Raw genomic sequence first — 21,550 nt, forward strand, 5'->3', positions numbered from 1 at the left:
GGTTTACACAGTTAGTAAATGTTAAGTGTCTGAGGCCGGATTTGAACTCAGGTCCTCCTGACTCCAGGGATGGTGCTCTATCTACTGCGCCACCCAGCTGTCCCTAATAAATCCTTTTTGACAAATTGTAATACTCAAATAGTTCTATGATCTCATATATACTAACAGAAAAATGCTAACTGGACCCAAAGTCAGCAAGAATTCCTGGAAGAGGTGAAGAAAGAGGTGAGAGTAGTGGAATAATTGGGAAAAGTAGTGAGTGTGATGCAAGAAAATTATAAAAAGAGAATTAACAGCTTGGCAAAAGAGGCACAAAAAACACTGAAGAAAATATCACCTTAAAAAACAGAATTGGCCTAATGGTAGAAGTGGCACAAAAAACTCACTGACAAAAAGAAGTCTTTTAAAAGCAGAACAAATAAAAAGGAAGATGAGGTACAAAAGCTCACTGAAGAAAATAATTCCTTAAAAAATCAGAATTGGGAAAGTGGAAATGAATAACTCCATGAGACTTTTAAAAACAATTAAAAAAAAAGACAATATGAAATACTCACTGGAAAAACAAATGATCCAGAAAATAGATTAAGGAGAGATAATTTAAAAATTATTAGATTACCTGAAAGCTGTGGTCAAAAAAAGAGTCTAGGGGCAGCTAGGTGTTGCAGTAGATAGAGCACCAGCCCTGGAGTCAGGAGGACCTGAGTTCAAATCTGACCTCAGACACTTGACACTTACTAGCTGTGTGACCCTGCCTGGGCAAGTCACTTAACCCCAATTGCCTCACCAAAAAAAAAAAAAAGAAAAGAAAAAAAAAAGAGCCTAGACATTATATTTCAAGAAATTATAAAGGAAAACTGCCCTAACATTTCAGATCTAGAGGGTAAAATAGAAACTGAATCTATTAATCACCACCTGAAAGAGACCCCAAAATAAAAACTCCCAGGATTACTATAGCCAATTTCCAGAGCTGCCAGGTCAAGTAGAAAATACTGTAAGGAGCCAGAAAGAAACAATTCAAATAGTATAGAATTATAGTCAGGATCACACAAGATTTAGCAGCTTCCACGTTAGAGGAGCAAAGGACTTGGAATACAATTATCTGGAGGGCAAAGGGGCTAGGACTATTCCAACCATTCTGGAGAATAGGAACTATGCCCAAAGGGTTACAAAATGATATATACCCTTTTGATCCAACAATACCACTACTAGGTTTGGAGCCCAAAGGGATCAAAGAAAAGGAGATTTTTAAATACAAAAATATTTATAGCCGCTCTTTTTGTAGTGGCAAAAAAACTGGAAATTGAGGGAATGCTCATCAACTTGGGGAATGCATATGACTGTTATGGAGTACTATTGTCTTTTAAAAAATGATGAAATAGGTGGTTTCAGAAAAAAACATATTAAGACGTATATGAACTGATGCAAAGTGAAGTGAGAAGCAGAAGATCATTTTGTACAGTAACAGCAATGTTGTCATGATGACCAACTGTGAAAGATTTGGCTACTCTGATCAATATGGTGATCTAAGAAAACTCCAAAGGACTCATAACAAAAACAACAAAAAAAGCCACATACTGCCAGAGAACTTATGAACTTTGAGTACAAACTGAAGCATAATTTTCTTGCTTAATTAATTAATTGTAAGATGGCTAATATGGAAATGTTTTACATGATTTCACATGTATGATTGATATTTTGTTTACCTTTTCAGGGGGGTGAAACAAAGAGAATCTGAAACCCAAAATTTAAAAAGAAAAGAATGCCCCAAATAAATAAGGAAATATAATAAAAAAAGAAAAAGAAAGAAAAGAAAAAAGTCTAAATGGCTCAACATTAAGTATTCTTTTGATGTAGAAGGCTAATTATTTATTTGTAAATTTATTCTGATGCTTTAAAATAGTGCCCTAGCAAGTTATCCTTGACAAAAGAAGTGTTGAGACCAAAAGAAACTTCAGAGAAAAATAATGCTTACTTCTATAAACACAGGGTCAAGTTACTTCCCACCCAAATATCAATAATTTAATATTACTGAAACTTACAGTACATATTTTATCACGACACTTAAATGATCTACTCTCTTCTTTGTCATAAGTACTATATAAACCTTTTTTTTCTAATTAATCTGCAATTAATTCAACCAACCTCCAATTAGTCTTCTAAACATTACTCTACTTAGACAATAAAGGAGAGTCTCTAAAATGGGATTTAGTCCACGGCTAAAATAAAATATTAGAGACAAAAACAGTTCTAGCATTTCTCTTTATAGCATAATTTAGATGTCATATCTAATTTGTTGTCATGACTATTGTTTCACTATGCAATTTGAATGTCATTTTGAATTTACTGTATTTAGGGTCTGATGTTACTTTAAAAAAAAAATCAAAGACAGCTTCTAACATCTTCAAAGTGAAAGAAAAGAAATCTGCCCTTTTCTCACATTTAGAGAATATGAAACAAACAATTCCAAACCTAAGAGTTATAAATTTTAAAATACCTTTGTTTTCCTTTAGATATGTAACAAAGAATGCTTCTGTCAAATGTAAGATGTCTATACTACACTCTGAGGCGGGTACTTATTAGAAAGTTAAAGTGGTCTTACTGCCTCAAACCCCAAATGTCTTAGCTGTCATTTCAATTTCGTATTTTAAAAGTTGTACTGTTTTTTTTTTTTAGTGAGGCAATTGGGGTTAAGTGACTTGCCCAGGGTCACACAGCTAGTAAGTGTTAAGCGTCTGAGGCCGGATTTGAACTCAGGTACTCCTGACTCCAAGGGCCGGTGCTCTATCCACTGTGCCACCTACCTGCCCCTTTTTTTTTCTTTTCTTTTTTTTTTAGTGAGGCAATTGGGGTTAAGTGACTTGCCCAGGGTCACAAAGCTAGTAAGTGTTAAGTGTCTGAGGTCGGATTTGAACTCAGGTACTCCTGACTCCAGGGCCAGTGCTCTATCCACTGCGCCACCTAGCTGCTCCCTCAAAAGTTGTACTTTTAAATTGTGGAAGATTGAGAAAAAACATTTATTATTCTTTACTCCCCTGCAATACCATGTTCTCACCACATCTAAACAATCACAAATAAACTCTAACATTATTTAATTAACTCTAAGTAAGCAAAGGCTCCTATCAGTAATTTACAGTAGTAGGGCTAAGTACATTTTTTGCTAGTCTTTCTTTGTCTATGATCACTGCCAGTCTCTTCATTCTTTTCTATCCATTGGATAAAGATGTCATTGGCCTTCTTCCCTACTCCCTTAATAAAGTCACTGGGTACTGAGATCAGGAAGAAATCCATATTAACTACTAAATCACAGATGACTACCAACAGGCCATAGTAATAGCCTTTTAAGTAATTTTAGTGTATGAAATAAAATTTCATAAAGTTTTTACTAGATAATTACACTTCCTGATTTTGTAATTAGTGGAAGTACATGCAATTACATAATAATTATGATAGTAATTACGTAATTAAGATGTATAATTATGTAGTAAAAAACATCATGGAAATAAAACCATGCACTATGTAAGCACAATACATTTTTAAAGTAAATTTACCAGCTCAACTGTTTAAAAATACCTTTCTTCAAAATATCGAAGTGATTAGCTCACATTATAGTCTAAGTGCTCGGAGATTTTTGTTTAAGTTCCCCCCACCCCCATCAGTTATAAAAGCACAAAAAGAGGTATCAAAAAACCCCATCAGATTTTCCCCCTATTCTCAGTGCTCAAAAAACGACAATGTATTTTGCAAATGAAGATCTTCACCTCCTCTACAGAACTGTTTGATGTTACTATAACAGTACCTTAGTACTGCAGAACCCTTCTCTATAAAAAAAGCCAAAAAACTCCTTTATATTGTATAGAAACAACAGGAAAGTAATAAGACATCATCTCCAACCGGAGAACAAACGACTGTTTATACCTACCTGAAAAAGTTGAGAGGATTTCTGACTGTATTATAAGGTGCATTTACCTACAAAATTGGCTTAAAGAAAATATACATTATTGGAATCAGAAAGTTTTCAGGACTAATATCTACAAATTACCTAGCTCACATAGGTTCCTGGAAAAGGCACAGAGACAAACTGGAACCCTACTTTTAAGGGCAAAGGAAGCAAAAAGATAAGTGTCCTAAAAATTTCCCATATGATTACAATTGTTGTTGCACAATTTCTTCTGCTATACTTTAAACTTCTTTTTAGGGAAAAAAAAACACTTTAAAAAATTGGCAGTATCAGAGAAAAGAACAAAGCAGTGTGACAAGGGGCTCTCTGCTGCTGTGGAAAGAGATAAATAATGCCATTCTCATGATGTGCATAAAAATAGCACAGGAAAAGTTAGTTTTAATAATAATAGGAGTTGAATAACATTTCAAAGTAGATTAATTTTTTATACTGACAAAATATAGGAAACAGAATCAATTTTCCATTCAAAAAAGACTCCAGTCCAATTTCCTGGCATCTTTATAGTACCTGCCAACACAGTAACGTCTAAAATTGTACTGACTGGGTGTAATTCACTAATATGATCGTAGGATAGGAGATTTAGATCTACAAGGAACCTCAGACAAGATCCAGTTCAACCTTTTCATTTCAAAGACAAGGCTCAAAGAAGAGACTTTACTCACACCATACAGGTGTAAAGCCAGGATTCAAATCCACTCATGACACTAATTCAAATGTTCTTTCCGCTTTACTCTGCTCTCACAACTTGGCCCAACAATCTGCCCCTAACTGATCATTAAGCCTCAGAGAGCAAACACCTTCCCAGCTCCCCTTTACAGAGGGCAGAAGAACCTAGACTTGGAAACTCACTCCACTTTCCATCTGCAATCTCTGCTTAGTTTCTACTCCAGGGAACAAGATTCCCCCCCCCCCCCCCCATCTTCCAACTTCTTTAAAAGTGTAGTCTTTCTCATTAGATTATAAACTCCTTGAGGCCAGGGATTATCTTTCTAATTTGTATCCCCCTGCACTTGGCAAGCACTTAAATGTTAGCTGAATTGAATGAAATTGAAGATTCTTTTGGGAGAGAAGTAGTGAAAGGGGAGAATGAAGAATATTCCTTCGAAACTCTCTTTCCCATAGCTTTGGCCACACTATAGGACTAAAATGACTGGCTTTAATTTTGTTATTAATTAACATGCATAATGTTGCTCATGTATTCTGTATAGGGAGAAACTGTGACACTTCAAATCTTAGACTCAGGAGTGCTTAAGTCAGAGAACAATCATTGATAATAGTCATATATTTAAGATCTTTGGTAGGATTATATCATCATAAAGCTAGATAGCTTTTCCCTTCCATCTCAATATTGAATTATATGAAAAGCTCTTTCAAAGGTGATTTTTGTTATTTTTTAAAATTTGGTGATTTTTTGCTATTAAGAAAACTTGTCTTCCAAAAGACGTCAGATCAAGAAAAGTAAAGATGTGAAGTAGAAAAAGTTATCTGGCTTTGAGAAATCACCTCTTACCAAAATTTTATACTAAAGAAGACCTATTATCTTTCTTTGATTCTTTCTAATTATCAAATAGGGAACTAAAATCCTTCCTAATGACTACTACTGAAATTATTTTAACTGTTAACAGAACCCTTCTCTATAAAAGTACTTTACAAACTTTACTAGACCTTAAGTTTGTTGAGTGAAGAAACTGCCCTCCAAATTATGAATGTTATTTAACATCTAGCACATAGATTTTTCCAGAGCAGACATATTGTAATTAATTCTGTTTAACAAAAATTTATTAAATACCATCTCTGTTGCAAGGCACTACACAAAGTGATGGAGATGTAGAGACAGAAATGAAACAAGTAAAGCCCTAAAGGAATTTATAATACATTAGGGAGATATAATGCCTACATGAATAAGTATTTTACACAGAAAATTGAGGAGGGGGAAAGTAATAATGATTGGAGGGATCAGAAAAACTTCCTGGAAGAGGTAGCCCAGCCTTGCAGGATTTTGAGAAGGAAAGGTGAACAAGGAATGTATTTCAGGCATGGAGTGTAATACTTGTGTGAATGAAAAATGAAAAATTACATCAATAGTGCTTGCTCTCTCTCTCTCTCTCTCTCTCTCTCTCTCTCTCTCTCTCTCTCTCTCTCTCTCTCTCACACACACACACACACACACACACACACACACACACCACTTTAAGCTTTGCAAAATACTTAATTCCCTTATTTGATCTTAATGACTTTGTCAAGTCATTGACATAAGTGGTATTCACCTCATTTTACACAGGAGGAAACTGATGCTGAGAGAGGAAAATCAAATCCGTCCTCAGATATTAAATTAGCCGTGTGACCCTGGGTAAGTATCTTATCCTCTTTCAGACTCAGTTTCCTCATCTGTAAAATGGAGATAGTAACAGCACCTCACAGAGCGGTTGTGAAAATGAAATGAGGCAATATACGTAAAGTACTTTAAAAACTTTAAATAAATGTTAGCTATTATTGTTTACAAGTAATTTGCCCATAGTAACAGGTCTAGTAACATGTGAAGAGTATAATCTGAGGCTAGGTTTTCCTGATTCCAAATCTAGCACCCTAACTGCTATACCATGGTTGGAATATAATTTGAGAAGCAAAAAATCATAATCAATCTGGAAAGCTAAGTAGAAGCCATCCTTTGGAGGGGCTTAAGAGACAAGGATAAGGAGTTTTTATTTTGTTCTAGAGGAACTAGGGAGCTACTGAAGATTACGAAGCAGGAAAGTAATATGGTCACATAACACAGGAACACTTTTTTCTTTTTAAAAAATATGTTTACTCTGAACTTAACAAACACCAAGTAGAGCACATTTGCATATACAAAGTAGAAAAGAAAAAAAACCCCAAACCTGTACATTTCTAATATTTACTTGGAGGAGAAACTCAATTAAAGCATGGTGCCTAATTAAGAGGCTATCATAGTAAGAGAGATGAGAAAGTTAGCAAGACCTGAGCTAGGGTGGTCAAAAAATAAGTGAAAAGAAAGGAACATATGAGAGAAATACAGTGGAGGCATAACTGACAAGCTTTGGCAGCTGAATGGATATAGAGGGGTGAGGATGAGGAAGACTAAAAGATAACTCCAAGGTTACAAACCTAGTGGCTGGGATTTGGGAGAAGGGACATGATAAGCTGTAGCATTAACAGCACTAAAAGCTGCAGAGGACTGAAAAGAAGGTTATCGAACTTAGTAGTGAAGAGACTGCTGCTCATTGCTAGTTGGATGGTAGTGGTCAGAAGCCAGGTAACAAGTAGGGTGGGAAAAGAGTAGGTGGTAAGAAAGTAGAAGAAAGAACCCTAGATGATAATAATTCTAGGAGTTTGGCAGTGAATGAGATATAAGATGTGAACTGCATGCGGCAGGATGACATGAAGGCTTTTTAAGGATTGGAAGATCTGGGCCAGTAGATTGGGGCAGCTTGAGGATGAGGAAGAGAGGAGAAATATCAACAGCACAAGATCCCAGACATGGGAGGTAATGGGATGGAATGCATAAGCAGAAGGGATGGTCTTGGTAAGGAAGAGGATTAATTCTTCAGATGAAGGAAGAGAATGGGTGATGATGGAAAGGGACTCTGAGATGAGGAGGATCATGATACATGGATTTGATTTTTCTCAGTAAAGTAGGAGGCAAAGACATAACCTGAGAGTGAGTGGATTGGAGATTTGGAATAGCTATTGTGGGGAATAAGATAGAGTCAAGAAAGAATAAAAGTTTTCTCTGTGTAGTAGTGACAGTCCAGTTGAATTCAGATAAATTGAATTAGAACCCAGTTGTTCCGGTAGTATGATATTCTCTGAACATTCAATATCTTGGGAGTAAGAAAGATGGATAGAATGATACAGGATTGAAGTATGGCACGATGTCAAAGGGTAAAGGAATCAAAGGCAGAGGACAATATATAGCTGAAATGGTTAACTATCTTCAGTACCTTCAATTTTCCTAGTTGCTTCAACATCCTGTTTTTTTGTTCTCTAGATACATAACAAACACTCCCTATATGGTTTTACCAATGATGAGTAGAGCACAAGCAATACCTCCTATAATTCATACAGTCTGGTACAGGGGACAGAGCAATTAGATTTGACATCAGAGGACCCAAGCTTAAATTCTAGAACTGCTGTGTAACACCCTCTGTGACTTTGAGCAAGTCATTTAACCTCTCTGAGCCTCTATTTCCTCAACTGTAAAATGAGGAATGTTGAAGGAAATCACTTTTTTTTTTTCCAACCACAGTCCCATATTTATTTTGTACTTATTGGCACCAGACCTTTAGTGAAAATGCATCTCAAACTCTAATCAATAAATATATTTAATCTTAATCTACTATGATTAAACAAGTCACAAGATTTTATTAAATTGTTTAAGAACCAGATAACATTAGTCCAAGGGAATAGTTGGATGAAACTTAGTTTGCTTCAAGGATTTTTGCATCATCGGGCCAACCTATCTATGGTCTATGGATGTACTTCCTCAGTCTTCAGTATTTTGCTGGTTCATTGTTCTCATCAAAGCATATATTCCCTCCACAAGTGAAGACACATCCCAGCGTTACCTTCTTGCACTGTCTGATTCTTATCTAGGTTCCTCCACAGAACCTCCCCAGTGGATTCACCCAATGTGCCTACAGGGCTTCCTCTAGGTCTTTTACACATTGAGGGTACCAGTGGAGCATTGGCCTGTCCATCTGCTGTTCCTTGCATATATCCCATAACTGACCCACTTTCTTAGGAAATCACTTTTAAGGTCTCATCCAGTTCAAAATCTGCTACTGTGGACATTCCTGTTTTCTAATGCTGGGCTGCTCCCTAGGGGGTGTGCTTATCTGCTGCATTCCATTGGGTACTACCTATGGCCATCATCAGTGGCAGGTTGGCTGCTAAAACAAGACCTCTGAACTGTTTTGCTGCCTTGGCCTTCTCCAAACAAAAGACTCCGGTTTACTGTCTATACTCCCAGACCTCCTCTAGCCCTAGTGTAACACTTGCCTCAAGGTTGAATATCAACGGACAAACATATAACCATGTGCCTCCCTCAATGGCCCTATCTCCAACCAATGATATTCTCCCTGGACACATTCCTCTATGGTTGCCACCCTTTTATACCTGCCCCACCGCAGTGATTCAGCTGCCACATACAAACCGAATTCTTCATCCCAACTCCATCAATACTATCAACCTTAACCCTATTTCCCACCATTCCACCAAATATCCCACTTCATATCTGCCCAAAGTGTGTCCCCTGGGATACCTGCTCCATTAAGAATAAATTTCATTTTACTTAAAACTTTTTCCTTATTCTTTCCATCTTCTTGAGTCCATGATATCATCATTTCCCATGCCACTCTTTCCAGTACTGGTAACACTTTCTCTCATGTCCCTCAACTCTCTGGTGATGGTAGTAGGGATAGGAATAACTCTTTGTTCCCCACTGCCACTTTCACTAAGTAAGCTCTCCTCTGTTGAGGTTTACACTATCCAGATTTATCACCAAATTCAGATATTGGTAGTAATTTGTTGACAACACTCAGTTCTTCTCCCTTCCCCTTGACCTTCTTCTTTCCTGGTTAACATTCTTGCTTTCCTCCCCATTTCCTGTCCAAATATCAGGAGACTTCCACACATATATTGATGCTCCCTTAAATTCCTTAAATCCCCAGTTCCTTAATCTTTTCAATAATTCCCATTATCTACTCCTCCACACTACTTTTGGCAGAAGGCACTTACTAGAATAATGATTTGCAGTGACTAATAGATGTCTTCCATGCTAAAATGCTCTACCTATTAGATTTCTCAATACAATACACCACAGCCTTCACTTGCTAGACCTCTCAATATCCCAAGACAAAAGAATTACAGAATTTTTGCACAATGCAAAAGTGATGAGACAGAGAAGGAGGAAGAGGGGAAGGAAAAGCAGGAGTAAATATTACGAGCAATAAGGAACGAGAAATCATCAGGAAGGAAAGATTTTAGGTTAGAAAAGTGAAGTTTTCCCCCTTCTTTTCATGTTTAAACAGACTTAGTTTGGATGACTGGGCAAAGATTTGGGCTGATTCTCTTCTCACCCCCAAAATGTTCACTTATCCCTATTCAAACCAAGGCACCATAGGGTTAGGAAAAGTCAAATGGAACCATTACCTGCTGCCAACCTATAAATGGATTTTGCTTCATATATAGCTACTATATTCCTCTAAAGCCTCCTTTGGATCCATTATGTTGTATGTGTAGTAATAATACTATGCATTGTACTTTCTGGAGCAGTTACAATAATAATGCCAGAGTCCCACAGAAATAAGATTTAAAAATGTTATGTAGTTACTGTGAATATGCAGTAAACACTTCACCAAAGTGAATAACAGTTCTTTATCGTTTTAAAGGAACAAGAAAATACCAAATGGGGTTAATTCACATTAGGGACTAATGGCCTGCAAACCTTCATGTTTGAAAGCATATATAAAAACTCTGATGAGAGCCACTTTTTGCCTTTTAAAAAATAAATCTCTTTCAAATAATTTAAAATGTGTTTTTCTAAGATGAGTTGACATGTTTCAAACTAAAACTAAAACAACAACCCATTAACAAGACCTTTGTTAAAGAAATGTTGCTAAGGTGCTCAGAGTAAAGGAAATTCTAATGCAAATACTATACATGCCAACAGTTACAATGTGTTTTGTTGAGAGACAGATAATACTTAAGATATTGTTCTTGGTAATATAACTGTAAAGAGATTGTCATTTTTCATATGAATTATGATGCCAATACCCTTTGGTAATGTCTTGCTCATGGGTTAAACTAAATAAATGGCATATTTTCTTTGAAACTTTAGTTTAAAAACTCCAGTGAGACAATTTCTCTACACAATTAACTAAAAAATTGGGAAATAAAATTTATGTACGTCATACTTAAATTTGTATTTTTAGAATTCTTTCTGAGGTGGACTGTAAAGTTAGGTACAAAAATTTTAGCATCATCTAAGAACTGTAACTTGTAATGAGCTGGGAAAAGAAAAAGATTCTTCCATTTTTCAAGTGTGTTCTCAGTTGATCCAACTGCACATAGAGACAATGCAGACTATAACCAAGTACCAATTGTACAAAATAAACTGTATATGAAGTGGTGGAAAGTTAAAAAAAATAAATAAAGCAGGGGAATGATTAGTGTGAAGCAAAGCATAAGCTGGGCCTAAAAGAAAATGATGGAATTGGAGAAAAGTAAAAAGTGGCTATTTTGGGTAGACTAATGCTCAAATAAAAGCATGGAAATTAAATGGTCAAGATTCCCCAAAATATTGTCCTACAGCTATAAAATAAGTTGCAATATACAAAAGATAAGACAAAGTAGTACCTTTGTGGTAGAGATCTTAACACACACACACACACATCCATGAATGCCTTTACATTTCGGAATATATTTTTTAAAACTTCTGAATTTAAAGATAACTTACTCCTTTTACATAGTCCTACCTTTAGCTAAAGAATTCAACCCATTAAGGAGCAGCTAGGTGGCGCCGTGGATAGAGCACAGGCCCTGGAGTCAGGAGTATCTGAGTCCAAATCCGGCCTCAGACATTTAACATTTACTAGCTGTGTGACCCTGGGCAAGTCACTTAACCCCAATTGCCTCACTTAAAAAAAAAAAAAGAATTCAACTCATTACAGTAGCTCCACAGCACAATTCAGTCTCTTGAATACATGTAGCTATGAGAAATTCACTATCTCACAAGACAGTACATGCCATTTTTAAACAGCTTTAATTAGAAGGAAATCAGAGGGGAAAACCCTTATAATTGAACTATAACTTGCCTCAATTAATCAAATCAAAAAGGATGTATTTTTCTTTTTGGTGGGGCAATGAGGGTTAAATGACTTGCCCAGGGTCACACAGCTAGTAGGTGTCAAGTGTCTGAGGCCACATTCGAACTCAGGTCCTCCTGAATCCAGGGACGGAGCTTTATTCACTGTGTCACCTAGCTGGCCCAAAAAGGATGTATTAAATGCTTACTGTGTGCCTGGCACAATGCTGGTTCAAAATTTAAAACAAGACAGAACGAAATAGTTCCTGTCCTCAAGGAATTTATATTCCATAGGAAGAGAGAACATGCACATATAAGCACGTAGAAGATAGATACCAAACAAATGAGTTAGTTTGGGGGAGGGGATGGCACTAATGGTTGGGGGAATCAGGGAAGGTTTCATATAAGAAGTAGCAGGGTCTGTAAAAGGTGGAGGTGAGAAGAGCACACATTCTGAGCAGGAGAACAGTCTGGGTCAAGGCACTGAGCTTCAAGGCATAATGTCAGGCAAGAAACAGGAAGGTCAGTTTGGCTGGCTACACCAAGGAATGTTTAACAGAGTACTGAAGTCTGATTTTGAAGGGATTTAAATGACAATTTGAATGTGACCCTAGAGGTAACAGGCAGCTGTTAAGATTTACTGAGTAGTGACATGATCAGATTTGTGCTTCAGGAATATTATTTTGGTAGCTATGTGGAGGATAGATTGGAATAGTAAGATAACTGAGGGGGCAGCTAGGTGGCGCAGTGGATAGAGCACTGGCCCTGGAGTCAGGAAGGAGTACCTGAGTTCAAATCCGGCCTCAGACGCTTAACACTTACTAGCTGTGTGACCCTGGGCAAGTCACTTAACCCCAATTGCCTCACTAAAAAAAACCCAAAACAAAACAAAACAAAACAAAAAAGATAACTGAGGAAGGAAGACCAATTAGGTTATTGTAAGCATTTTGGCAAGAGAAGATTTGAAGCCCTGAATTGGGGTGGTGGCCATGAATAGAAAGAATGGGACAGATGTGAGAGATATTATAGAGATAGAAGACTGGGCCACCCCTACCCAGATCGGGTAGTCAGGTGGGAAGAAGAGATTTTTTGAGGGTGTCCTTCTCACACTGCTTTCCCTTCAACCCTCCCTCCAAAATGCCTGGGATGCCCAGACCCCATCATGGAAGGCTGGGTGAGAAGAGCAACATATATGTTAATAACACTTAGATAAGCTGGTAGTCACCAACTAAGAGCTTCCTAGTAAGATGGAAGACCACCAGGCCTTACCATGTGACCTGCCACTGTGTCTTAAAATTCTCTGGGGCTTACCAAATGCCCTGCCATTATGCTGTCCAGGCCCCAGGGCACTGTCATCTAACCTGCTGGTTCACCAAGACTCTTGGGCCATAGTACACACCTGGCTTCTTAACCATTAGGGCTTCTGCAAGTAAATTTCTAAAATATTTTTTGTCTCCCTCATTAGAATATAAGATCATTGAAAGCAGGGACTATCTTGGGTTTTTGTATTTCTTTAAATCCCTAGTGTTTGACACATAGAAAGTACTTTAAATGCAATTTTATTCATTTATATGTGGTATAAGAGAGAATGAATGTGCGGTTCATCTGGGTGACTCCAAGATTGGTGGTACTCTTGGTAGAAATAGAAAGGTTTGAAAGCAAGATGGTTATGTAGGAAAAGATGAATTCTCTTTTGGACATTTTGAGTTTCAGTTGTACATGGTTAATAGACAGCTAAAACATCCAATAGGAAGCTGATGATGTAGGACTGAACTCAGGCGAGAAAGAGAGAGAGAGAGAGAGAGAGAGAGAGAGAGAGAGAGAGAGAGAGAGAGAGAGAGAGAGACACTAAGGCTAGACATTTATAACCAGGAGTCATCTAATTATATTAAGCTTATGGATAATTAAACTCATGGGAGGCTGATGAGGTCACAGAAATGGCAAAAAAAGAAGATGATCTAGAAGAGAGCCTTGGAGGCCACTCAAAGTAAGGAATAGAACATAGATGATAACCTAGGAAAGTAGACTGAGAAGGAAAGGTCAGATAAATGGGAGAACCACGATAAAACAATGCAATAAAAACCTAGAGGACAGACTATACAAAAAGAGAAGGTAGTCAAATATAGTCAAATGCTGCAGAACATTAAAGAAAGACAAGAACAGAAAAATAGCCACTGGATATGGCAATTAAGAGATCAGAAGGAACTTTGGAGAGTGGTTTTAGTTGAGTGACATGAAACAAGATTTCAAAGAGTTGAGAAGTCAGAGGAGAGAAAATGGAGGCAATGAGAGTAGACTGCTTTCCCTAGAGGTTTGTCTGTGAAAAGGAGGAGAGATACAGATTGAAAAAGCCTGAAGGAATTGTAGGGTCAAGTGAGGATTTTTAAGGCTGTTGGGTAACATTTGATGGTATGATTTCTTGTATTAAGTATATTAGCTTTCACTTTTGTTTCCTTGACATATTGTCATTTAAAAAATAATCAATAGTAAGACAGCTATCCATTTTCATTCCTACTATGTGCCAAGTAATGTGTTAGATGCTATATTTATTAGAAACATGATATATATATAAAGGCTTATTAGCAAACACTAGTTAGAGATGGAGGTTTTCTTTATAAATGCTAAAAGCTCATAGCTCTGCCAATTTTTTAAAGAACCATATTTGGAGATATATCTATCCTTTTGAAAATGGAGAGACTTTCCAAATGGCTACTTCATTTCCCAAAAATTATGCAGGAAGAGCCTCCATATATTTCAAGGAGAAAATGATGCACCCTAATAATTCTTCTTATTTTTTTCTGTGTCTTTTAGATATGTACAGGGGGAAAAAAATCAGTGCCAATTTATAAGCTGCCACTTATACAGTTCCCACCAGTGAGTCAGCGCTACAGGATAGAAATGTGGGAAGGGGCATGAAGTGACAGATTCTGAAAACAATGGCCACAGCCACAGAATAGAAATGTAATGTAACTGGAAAAGAAAATAGTCTTTAGGAACACAGATAGAGATCATAGGATCTACAATCCTTAGACTTAGAGCTGGAAGGGATCCTAGAAGGTCATCAAGTTTGAACCCTCATTTTATAGATGAGGAAACTGAGGAACAAACAAGTGACTTGCCCAGGGTCACACAACTAATCAGTGTAGTAATAGCAGTTTATCTCAACATTTCAAGAATCTGTCACTTTACTGGGCTAGGTGACACTGACTCACATCCCAACTCTTCCAATGATTTCTTCATTAGTTGCTGAGGCCAAAAGAAAATTCATTGCTTGGTGGTCAACCAACTGATGAGCAGCCACTCTGAACTTAATTAGGCTGGCCCACAGACAACAGACATCAAGTCCATGGCAAAACTCAAAGTCTTTCTGGATGCTTGTTGGTACAGTCTTTGAGAAGCCAGGATCATCTTCATGCCACAGTGAAGTGCTAGAAGAAGACTAGTAAAGGCCTGACAATGACATCTTTAAATTCAAATATATATACAAAATATGTGGACAAATGCTTCATTAACCTGTTATATTAATTTCTTTGAAGTCCCAGTGGATGTTATTAATTCAAGGTGACTTTTTAAAAGTCTTTTTTAGTTTGGTTCTGTGATTTCATTGATGTAAGGGACTCTCAGTGAGGAAATTCCCTTTAGCACTGCAAATCAGCAACTATTATGAAATTTACAGTATAAAAGAGTTGTCCGGGGCCTTTCCCAAGGTAATAGGGCCAGTAACAGATCAAAAGCAGGCCTTCTTGACTTCAAGTTCAGTTCTTTAATTAGCAAGCATTCCAGGAGGTTAATAAACACATGTTGATATGTCTGATCCTGCTTTTACTATCATACACTAAATCTTCCTTACACAATTACAGGGCAGCTAGGTGGCTAGAGTGCCAGGCCTGAAGACCTGAAGACTCATCTTCCCTATCTCAAACCCTGCCTCTGACACTTACTAGCTGGGTGACCCTAGGCAAGTCACTTAACCTTGTTTCCCTCAGTTTCCTCATCTGTAAAATGAGCTAGAGAAGGAAATGGCAAACCACTCCAGTATCTTTAATAAGAAAACTCCAGGGGCAGCTAGGTGGCACAGTTGATAAAGCACTGGCCCTGGATTCAGGAGGACCCGAGTTCAAATCTGGGCACAAACACTTGACACTAGCTATCTGACCTTAACCCTCGTTTCCCCACAAAAACAAACTCCAAACTAGGTCATGAAGAGTTGGACAAAACTGAAATGAATGAATGAACAATAACAAACAAAATTACATCCTATTCATAGGAACTGTATAAAATGGGGATGATTTAAAAATAATTCTCCATACAAAGAGCTGAAAGATAATTTTTTTCCTTAACAAGTAACAATTCTTAATACAGAAATGCTGTCTTCCATTTCAGTATAGCAATAGGTGTCTCCCAGGAGCTGTACAATAATTATACATTAAGATCACTAATAGATGAGATCCATGAAATATTTTTTGAACAAAGAGGTTCTCATCTTAGGAAACAATGCCCTCTGAGCACACAAGTCCTTAGAAAGGCATTAGTGATGCTCTTTCAGGTTAAAGGAGAGATGTGGATTTTATTCTTGCTGTCCAAGAATCAACCAGTCAGTCAACAAGGAAAGGATAGAGAAGAACATAACTAAAATATATTTTGATTTTACAACCAAGGAAGTTACATAACCTGCAAATGCTCTACCCACATAGGCTGAACTAAGTATAATGTTGCTAACAAGAGCAATAGAGAGATAACTAATTGGTGTCCTAGAAGATATAGGCAGTTTTATTTAATGTTATTTATCTTTCTAAACTTATAATTATTTCTTTACTTATAACTGATCTTTGGGAAAAATTCCTTTGGAGGGACTGAGGAAGAACAACAAACAATAGCTATAAAAGTATTTTTGATGATTCAAATTACAAGTTGATTTTGGACAGACACTACGTAGCCCGCATGCAACTATAAACTATTAAATAAGGGTAATTCCTAGAACTAAGCGACAAAAGGACAGAAGAAATTGCCTTTTTGACATGAATTTTATTTGTTGAAATTATAGAGGATGCATAGAAGAGAATGGACAAGAATCACATAGGATGAGACGGTATAGATATGTCTAATCTACAGTAATGGAGGTAATACCCATGTCATCTGTGTGTGTGTGTGTGTCTGTCTGTCTGTCTCTCTCACACACACACACACACACACACACACAGAGTAAAGTTGTTCAAAGTCCTCTGTATTTCCAAAGACATATAAATAATGAAGAAGGCTTGATTCTTTTCAGGGATAAACAGCTGGGTGAAAGAGTCAACATTATTTCCTTATTAATTTCTTCTCACTTTCTTTTTTTTTGTTTTTTGGTTGGGCAATGAGGGTTAAGTGACTTGCCCAGGGTCACACAGCTAGTAAGTGTCTAGTGTCTGAGGCTGGATTTGAACTCAGGTCCTCCTGAATCTAGGGCTGGTGCTTTATCCACTGTGCCACCTAGCTGCCCCATTCTTCTCACTTTTACTCTTATGTCCTTACACTGTCAAGAGTTAGGTTTCTGGGCTAGCTTTTGAACTGGCATAAAAGAATCGTGAGTGAACCAGAATGATCTAGGGCTAAGCATTTTATACATCCTTATCAAGGTTTGAATATTGTACCTTATCTACTATCCACAGGATTACAAACTTAGAGATCACTGAGCCCAACCCCACAATTTTACATATGAAAATATTGAGGTTCTGAGATGATGGAGGACTTGTCCTTTTCATTCCAGGAATAGTATTTGGACCCAGGACCTCTGAGCATAAATAAGGTACTCTTTCCACACTACAAGACAGGCTCATATTGAGCATTAAAAAAGGCATTTGACCTTTGCTTATAACACATGTAACTTACTACATTTAATAACTCCTACATTTGGGTTTCAACATGATGTCCATGTTCTAACACCATAATACACCTGAAATCCAGGGAATGAAGTCTGCCAAATCAATGGGATTTTATAATGTATACAAACCAATCCACTTCACAGATGAAAAAATAAAACTGGCCAAGGTTTAACTTATTAACAGCAAATAGGACAAATGAGGGCTCTCAGCTCTAAGGACTTTTGAAAACATTCATTCCTTCCATAGGCATTAAAATTAGCCTCAGGCTCCCCAAGAAGAACTGCCCCATCCCTTCTGCTTCAGCCAAGTAGAGAAGCCCCTGGGGCCTTAGAGAAGGCCAGTCAGGTGGACAGCTGGGGAAAGCCCCAGCTCCCTCTGCCCTGAGGGGAGCTGCCCCAGAGATCCTAGGCTTGTCCTGCCAGGCCCTGGGGGAAGCCCATGTGGAGGTCCCAGGTGTGCAGCAGGGGGCATGGTACCCTCAAGCCCTGGGTGTGGTGCGCAGGGCAGACTCAAGCACCCCAGCCACAGCCCTAGTGTGGCCAGCGGATTAGCTTGGCTTGTGCGGGGGCACAGGGAGCCCAAGGTTTGAGGGGAGAGAAGGAAGATATATAGCCTGGGAGGTAGAGACATTAGGAAGGACACCAGAGTACTATGGAGAACCGAAGGAGGTCGGTGAGGGAAGAGATGGGGGGGGTTTAACAACAGGACGGAGTTAGGGTTGACAAAGCGAGGGGGCTTGGAGTTAGAAGAAAGGAGCGGAGCAGTGAAGCAGAGGGCTTTTCAGTGAAGGGAACACTAGAAGAAGGTCCGCTGGCATGCAGGAGGACACTAAGAAAGTTAGATGGCAAAGACTAAGCACAAGCAGTGGCAGGAGGGAAATGTGGAAAGTAGTCAGGTCTCCTATAACTTTGCATTTCTTATCTCTTACATTTATTTTTATAAATAAACCCTGCTTTGATTATTTAATTAAGAGGCTTCTTAATCATTTGCTTATCAATTTGGGAGCAGAGCAGTGTGGAGAAATTTTTAAAAGGCCCTAACAGATTGGCTTAGGAAATTAATAGCAGTCAGATAGCCAGCCAGTCAAACATCCACAGATTAGGCCCCCCAGTGAGATTAGGCCAGCTAGTCAGTTAAAATATTCTTACATTTGAATGGCGATCACGAAGGGATTTATGGCCCAATTATAATTTTTCTAAAGTTATAATTTTTCATATACCCCACAGCTATAAAATTTATCAGATTAGATTGGGATTAGTTAAATTAATTTTTTTTTACACTTCCTTCCTTCCTTCTTCTTTTTTTTTTTTTACAGGGCAATGGGGATTAAGTGACTTGCCCAGGGTCACACAGCTAGTAAGTGTCAAGTGTCTGAGGCCAGATTCCAACTCAGGTACTCCTGAATGGAGGGCCGGCGCTTTATCCACTGCGCCACCTAGCTGCCCCTCTTCATTCATTCTTGTTATTTATTTTTTTTAGTGAGGCAATTGGGGTTAAGTGACTTGCCCAAGGTCACACAGCTAGTAAGTGTTAAGTGTCTGAGGCCGGATCCGAACTCAGGTACTCCTGACTCCAGGGCCGGTGCTCCATCCACTGTGCCACCTAGCTGCCCCCATTCATTCTTTTTTTTTTTTTTTTTTTGTGAGGCAACTGGGGTTAAGTGACTTGCCCAGGGTCACACAGCTAGTAAGTGTGTGTTAAGTGTCTGAGGCCGGATTTGAACTCAGGTACTCCTGACTCCAGGGCCGGTGCTCTATCTACTGCGCCACCTAGCTGCCCCTCATTCATTCTTAATAATTCTTTTTTTGTGTGTGGGGGGGGCAATGGGGGTTAAGTGACTTGCCCAGGGTCACACAGCTAGTAAGTGTCAAGTGTCTTGAGGCCGGATTTGAACTCCTGAATCTAGGGCCGGTGCTTTATCCACTGCGCCACCTAGCTGCCCCCCCATTCTTAATAATTCTTAATCAACTACTATATAACACAGGTCCTGATAGACTACAAAAAATAAAATAAAACATGGTTTCTGCCTCCAAGGAGTTTAAAGTCTCATAACTTTATAGACTTCTTTTTTTTTTTTTAGTGAGGCAATTGGGGTTAAGTGACTTGCCCAGGGTCACACAGCTAGTAAGTGTTAAGAGTCTGAGGCTGGATTTGAACTCAGGTACTCCTGACTCCAGGGCCAGTGCTTTATCCACTGCACCACCTAGCTGCCCCACTTTATAGACTTCTTAAAAAAAAAAAAAGTCAAATATGTGAACAACGAAATGTGTAGGAACACCACAAATTTAATGTAACCATATTTATGTTGAATTCTATGTAAAAAGGAAGTCTCCTCAAGCCCTAACACCAAATAACAAAATTGTGAATTGATATTCAGGGTTAAATAAAATAAACACCCTGTAGGTAACTAATAAGAAAAATGGGCAATGGAAAAGTTGTCAATGTGATTTTGAGGTAGAAAAAAAAAAACATACACTTGTCATGAGCATTCTAAATACTATAAGTTATATAACAAAGCTTTTAAAAAGTCCAATTAAATCCCCAGGGCCTGTGACTCTTCTGTAAGGTAAGGCCCTTAGTAGTGTGCTATAGGCAGTTTTTGGATCACTTGGAATGTGGTACATATATATTCTTATAGAATATTGAAACTGCAACCCACCCCTCTCTTTCAAAATCAGCCCAAGCTTTTAGCGAACAGCACAGACACACTCCATGTCTATTCCTTTGTGATAATTTCTGGTTTTCTTAGGCCCAACGAGCACAGAGCTTATGCTTATTTTATTACAGAAAATAGCATTTTAAAAACATAGCATTTTTAAAAGTCTTTTTTTGTACTTTTCCTCCCCCAAAGGTCCTGTTTCAATAGAAATCAATGGGAGACATGCAGTGGGGTCCAAAGATGGGGATTCCTATGCTGCCGCCTCCTCGTACAGGGGATCCCTGTGTTCATACAGGCCCTCACTGCCTGCTTCTGAGACAGCAGTATGATGCTGGTTTGAACAGTGTGACAGAGTAGGTCTGGCCTTTATGATGCAAATTTCCACTTTAAACTCAAAGGTAATTACAGTATTTTAACGTACCTTTCTCATGATCGGTAATAAGTTTCTCCAGTGCATAGTCCACATCAAACATGTGCCGATAAAAGCACAGCTGGGTATATAGAGACTTGTCGGAATACTGCAATAGAACAGAATATAAATGAATACTACTATTTGGGGAAGAAAGAGATCATGCCTAATAGGGTATATTCCCTAATATCAACTTCTATATTAAACCCCATAAGAAAAGGGGGGAGGGGATTCATACTAATGGCTTTCTGCCCTTATATAACATACATACCTTTCATAATTCAAGAGTAAATCCTGCCACTTCGATCACAGATTACTACTTGCGAAGCTGCAGACTGATTACCCCTGCTGTCAAAAAACTGATTTTATCAAATTGCAAATTCCTATGCACCCTTGACAATTTGCACTGTTAATTGGGAAAAGTGGCATGCTTTCTAACAGGGGCCCAGTCCATGCAAGTAGGAAGTTAAACCATTTATAAAAACTGTTTAACATGTGTTACTGTTAGTATAATTTCATAATGTCAAAAACATGAGTTGCCCTTCATAGGAACTGCTTCATTGGTGAAATACTCTTACCAATCATCAATGTACATATTTTTTCCTTACCAATTGCGAACTGCCAAGTCAAGAATCAAAGTCATCTACTGTCTATTTAAAAAATACAGTACATGCTTAATGACTATAGGAAAATCTAACTCAGCAAAGATTAAAGAAAATTTTGGATAGATTCATTAATTCATTCATAGATTGCTGAAATTCCTGGGGTTACCTAAAACCACTGTATTTCCCTAGGAATTTACATCTATACATGTATATATAAGAAAATCATCCAC

General features: G+C 38.0%; 1 protein-coding gene across 3 annotated transcripts in view; it reads right to left on the reverse strand.

Annotated features, from left to right (window-relative positions):
- The window catches only part of POLA1 (DNA polymerase alpha 1, catalytic subunit), a 345,895-nt gene that overhangs the window by 70,564 nt on the left and 253,781 nt on the right, over positions 1–21,550 (reverse strand). For all 3 annotated transcript variants that reach the window (XM_043997404.1, XM_043997405.1, XM_043997406.1), the window contains exon 36: positions 20,728–20,824. In XM_043997404.1, coding sequence (XP_043853339.1) covers positions 20,728–20,824 — 97 coding nt within the window. The remainder of the gene's footprint in view (positions 1–20,727; positions 20,825–21,550) is intronic.

Source organism: Dromiciops gliroides, chromosome 3, assembly GCF_019393635.1.
Source record: "Dromiciops gliroides isolate mDroGli1 chromosome 3, mDroGli1.pri, whole genome shotgun sequence".
Taxonomy (NCBI): domain Eukaryota; kingdom Metazoa; phylum Chordata; class Mammalia; order Microbiotheria; family Microbiotheriidae; genus Dromiciops; species Dromiciops gliroides.